This window comes from Triticum aestivum, unplaced genomic scaffold (genome assembly GCF_018294505.1).
Source record: "Triticum aestivum cultivar Chinese Spring unplaced genomic scaffold, IWGSC CS RefSeq v2.1 scaffold194919, whole genome shotgun sequence".
NCBI classification, from domain to species: Eukaryota; Viridiplantae; Streptophyta; class Magnoliopsida; order Poales; family Poaceae; genus Triticum; species Triticum aestivum.
The window spans coordinates 1-5170 of NW_025236636.1; the positions used below are offsets into that span (position 1 = coordinate 1).

The 5170-nt window shown below is 41.5% G+C and overlaps 1 protein-coding gene across 1 annotated transcript; it reads left to right on the forward strand.

Moving 5' to 3' along the window:
• Positions 1 to 211: 211 nt before the first annotated feature.
• Positions 212 to 4041, forward strand: LOC123176455 (putative disease resistance protein RGA3; the record flags this gene model as incomplete). Its single annotated transcript, XM_044590651.1, has 4 exons — positions 212 to 828; positions 898 to 1482; positions 1648 to 1721; positions 1857 to 4041. Coding segments are annotated over 4 exons (3461 nt in total), but the record flags the coding sequence as incomplete, so codon positions are not given.
• Between the last annotated feature and the right edge of the window lie 1129 nt (positions 4042 to 5170).

Here is a 5170-nt window from a genome sequence, read left to right on the forward strand (position 1 = left end):
TTTTTTTGGCCCAACCACCAACTTTTCATCCAAATTATATCAATCCCTACATTTTGTCTTTTAGGAAACAATATAATTACTTTTCATCCAAATTATATCAATCTCTAAATTTTGTCTTTTAGGAAACAATCTAATTACTTTTCATCCATTTCTGCATCCATCTATACCCCTTTTTGTTCTGTTAATTCATTATTTACACTATCTACTTAAGAACCCTTTCTTTCTTCTTGTAGCATAAGCAATGTTACTGGAGAAGCCATGCCTGTTTCAGTTTGTAATTCATCCAGCAGAAAAAGAATGAGAATTGGTCGTGAGTCAACACAAGTCACCACAGATAACACAAACCTCTGGAACAAGGACGGATTTTCGAGCAGGTTACGAGAATTAATTAATCAGTTGCAAGGCATCCAAGGGGATGTGAGAGGAGTTATAAATATACCTGTGCTAGATTCTGTTGCAGCTTCAAATCACCGTTGGAGTACAACCTATTTTGCATGCCGAAGAACATCGAGTCTTCATCAAAGGAAAATGTACGGGAGATCTGCAGAGAAGAAATTTATTATCAAGTTGATAAGCGAACACAAATCAACTGGTGGTGTCACTGTTCTGCCTATTCTAGGCATCGGAGGAATTGGGAAGACAGCTCTCGCTCAACTTGTATACAATGAGCCAGCAGTGGAAAATCAATTTGACCACAAGATATGGATTTGGGTGTCTAACAACTTTGATGAAGTGAGGCTCACAAGGGAGATGTTAGATTTTGTGTCACAGGAAACACATGGGGGGCTTTGCAACCTTGCCAAGCTTCAGGAGATCTTGAAGTGTAATATCAAGTCAAAGAGGATTCTACTTATTTTAGATGATGTTTGGGATGACAAAAATGACTGCCAATGGGACCAGCTGTTGGCTCCTTTTAAGTCTGACAATGCAAACAACAATTTGATACTAATGACAACTAGAAAACCATCTGTTGCGAAAAGGAGAGGAACGGCTGAACCAATTAAGTTAGGTGCGTTGGAAAAAGATGATTTCTGGTTATTGTTTAAAGCACATGCATTTGGTGATGAGAACTACGAAGAGCAAGAAAGTCTAAGTGGCATAGGACAAAAAATAGCACAAAAGTTAAAAGGAAACCCATTAGCGGCACAAACTGCAGGAGCACTATTAAGAGAGCATCTCACCGTTGAACATTGGACTAATGGTCTGAAGAATGAAGATTGGAAATCCCTGCACCTCAGTAGTGGCATTATGTCATCTTTGAAGCTTTGCTATGACGAGCTGCCCTTCCCTTTACAGCAGTGCTTCTCATATTGTTCTATATTCCCATATGGTTATCAGTTTCCCGCCGAGGAGTTAGTCTGTATGTGGATTTCACACGGATTTGTGAAGCTAGACGATTCAAGTGCGAGTTTAAAGGATACGGGATGGTACTATCTAACTGACTTGGTGAACCTGGGTTTCTTTGAGCAAGTCATCTCTTCGGTCAGACAAACTTCCTATTCCATTGGTGGTCTCATGCATGAGTTTGCAAGGGTTGTTTCAAGAAGGGAGTGTGCAACAATAGATGGTATATATTGCAATGAAATATTGCCAACCGTACACCATCTGTCAATACTAACTGATTCAGTATATTCCATGGATGATCAGATGAGCAACATACCTTGTACCAAGATGTTTGAAGAAAAATTGAGAAGTTCGTTTACATCAGTGACAAAATTGAGGTCATTGGTGTTAATTGGGCAATATGACTCTTTCTTCTTCAAAGCCTTCCAAGAAGTATTCCAAAAGGAACATCATTTGCGAGTGCTGCATTTGTCTGCAACATCTGCTGATTTTCATTCCTTCTTGTGTAGTAGGGTAAATCATGGACATCTCCAGTATTTGAAACTTCAGGACAGTCATGTTGAGTTGGAATCCTCGCCTCAGGTTTCGAGCAAGTTTTTCAATCGAGTGTTAGATGGTCGGCTTACCTCTTTACAAACAATTCATCTAGAGAACTGTGGAGAATGCTGGATAGTTCCATCATTGAAAAGGCCTCCGTCTCTTACAAGATTATTTTTGAGAAATATGCAGAAAGTAAGAGAAGTATCGTTTCCGTCATTGGAGGAGCTAGTTTTAGTTGAAATGTCAGAGTTGGAGAGTTGTGTCTGCACTTCTCTGGGAGATATGAACTCTAGTTTAAGGGTATTGGATATCCGAAATTGCCACGCACTCAAGATGTTTGATTTGCTTGAGAAACACCATAGCTTCATAATGAAGAAGGGTTCATGGTTGCCCAATCTTAGGAAATTCATTGTTTGCGATTGTCCTCACTTGGAAGTAGTGATCCCTCTTCGGCCTTCAGCCACATTTTCTGAACTTTTAATCAGCAGAGTTTCAACATCTCTGACGATGGACAAATTTTACATGGAAACATTCGAAATTAGGCCAAACAGTCTTTTGGGTGAGTCATTTGGTGAGATGAGACTGGATGAAAAAATCTTGGCATTCCATAATCTGAGGGACCTCAAATGCTTGGAAATAAATTCATGCTGGAATCTGACGTCTATTTCACTAATAAGTTTTCATCAGCTCGTATCTTTAGAGAGTTTGACAATAGGGCACTGCACAAAACTCTTCTCTTCAGATGTTGTGTCAGCGCACACCCATGAAGACATGATAGCTGCAGATTATATAGCCCTACCATGTCTTGATAGTCTCAGTATTTTTTCATGTGGAATAACAGGGAAGTGGCTATCTCTGATGCTTCGACATGCGCCGGCAGTGAAGAAATTGATGTTAAATGGATGTCCAAAGTTGACACAGTTACGGATTGAAGAGGAAGAAAACGGCCAGTCGAATCTCAACCCAGCCTCGGAGGCTTCATCATCAGGATATCAAAATGGTTTGTCAGCAAGCTCAGATCCAGACGGTTTGTGGTGCATCCCGTCGAATCTCACCACTTCTCTCAAAACTATAAATATTGAAAGATGCCCTCATCTAATATTTGACGTCGCCAGATTTACCTCCCTCGAGGAACTACAAATACTCGGGGGATGCCCCAAGATGCTCTCGTCTTTGGTGCACGGAAGACTGCTCCTACCGCAATCACTTGAACAAATTTTAATATATGAGTATCCTCAAGAAACCATTCAGCTGTGCTTTCTGAATAACCGCACGTGCCTCAAAAAGATACAATTATTTTATAGCTCAGCTTTGAATTCTCTAATGCTGCACTCCTGTACATCGTTGGAAGACTTGACAATTAGAGAATGCAAATCACTCACTGCATTACATGGCATGGAATCGCTCAGGACTCTCAGGGCTTTGGCACTATATTCGAACTCAAGTTTGGAGCTTCTACAGCTGAAACCCTTGACACTGCTAGAAGATCTTGACATTGTACACTGTACTTCACTCGTCCCACCAGAGGGCTTGCGATCCCTCATGAACCTCCGGCATTTCGAAGTAGTCGGATCCCTGACAGGGTTTGGAGAGAGTTATGATGGGATCATTTTCCCTAGACTGGAAAGTCTTACTATCGATATTTTGTCTCGCCTTACCACGCCATTCTGCAAGGGCCTCACCAGCCTCCAACGACTAGAGCTATATGATTTGAAAGAAGCAAGATTAACAGATGAGCAAGAGAAGGCACTTCTGCTCCATAGGTCCCTGCAGGATCTCCATTTTCTCAACTGTGATGACCTTGTACATCTTCCGGTGAGGCTGCACAGCCTTCCTTCCCTCAAGAGGATAAAGATCGGATGGTGTCCACGCATCTCAGAGCTACCCAAGGAGGGCCTCCCACCTTCGCTGGAGAAACTTGTTATAGTATATTGTGATGATCTGGAAGATCTTCCTGCGGGGCTGCACAGCCTTCCTTCCCTCAAGAAACTGAAGATCGACTGTTGTAAGGGACTCTCACGGCTGCCCAAGGAGGGCCTCCCACCCTCGCTGGAACAGCTGGTGATCGAAGACTGCAGCAGCAAGCTCTCAAAACAATGCAGATTGCTAGCAACAAGCAAGTTAAAGGTCAAGATTGATGAGCCCTTTTTGGGATGATTACCTGCTGTCTTGCTGCTGTGCTAAGGTAGGTGCACCTCTTAGTTTCTACCATACTATATTGGTGTCTGTCAACAGAAGATGATGAACACCTTTTCCATTTTAATTGACGTATTGCACATATGGTCTGCAGCTACAGTAATGCACCTGGGAGATCAGATCACCAGCTCCAGTTTGGTGGATTGGAGACGTCTGACGCTATGCTGAAGAAAAGAAAAGAAAAGAAAAGAGGACCGTTATGCAGCTACTTCAATTTTTTTCTTTTCATCCATCAAGCAGGACTGCACTCACAAATGGCACAGAACTAATCCGATTTATGCAAACACCAAAAGTGAACATTTTCCTGCATGTCCCTTGCCTACATTCGTTGAGGAAGGCAGATCGTAAAACTGAAATCAACAGTGTAAATCAAATGTGTCCTGTTCCTTTGTGCTGTAATTATTCAAGGAAAAGACAGAGGAAAGATATGGCTTCTGATGTGGTTTAAATCAATGTGCTTTCCTAGATCTCTGTCGTTAGTCAGAGAGGCTATACTAGTATATCTTGTACGAATATAGAATGGCATCATAGCTGTATTTTGGCCCAACTTCTACCATGCCCTGCAAAAATCATGGAAGGAGCATGTTGCGTACTCGCATTTCAAAAGTTTTTATTAACTTAGTTAATTTGAATTCCTTTTGTTTATTAAGTTTTTGTAAGGGAAACTTGCTAAGCTTGGATGAATTTCCTGTGGGGAAAATATTTATTTTATATAACTAACTTCTCGTGCCAACTAATTTTATAAGCCTATCTTCGACCATGAATTTGACAAATAAAATATGAGTCATATAACAAAAAATGGTACTAACGGAAGTTTTTTTTCGAATTGAAAAGCCGAGGCCCACCTAAGATAGTACCATTGTACATGCCCTAACAAAGAAAGGAACGAAGCATACCTGCTCGCTCTCCTGAGGCATCACCGAGGGCAACCAATCCAGCGCGTGCAAGGCAGATGATTCACTGTATATTGATCATCGCACATTACAAGTGTTTATATATACTGGTACACACACACCGAATAGGTAGGTACTGTTACAACAGAAGAGAGGAGATGAGTTATTGCTCCGCTAGGGTTCCCACCCCCGCCGCC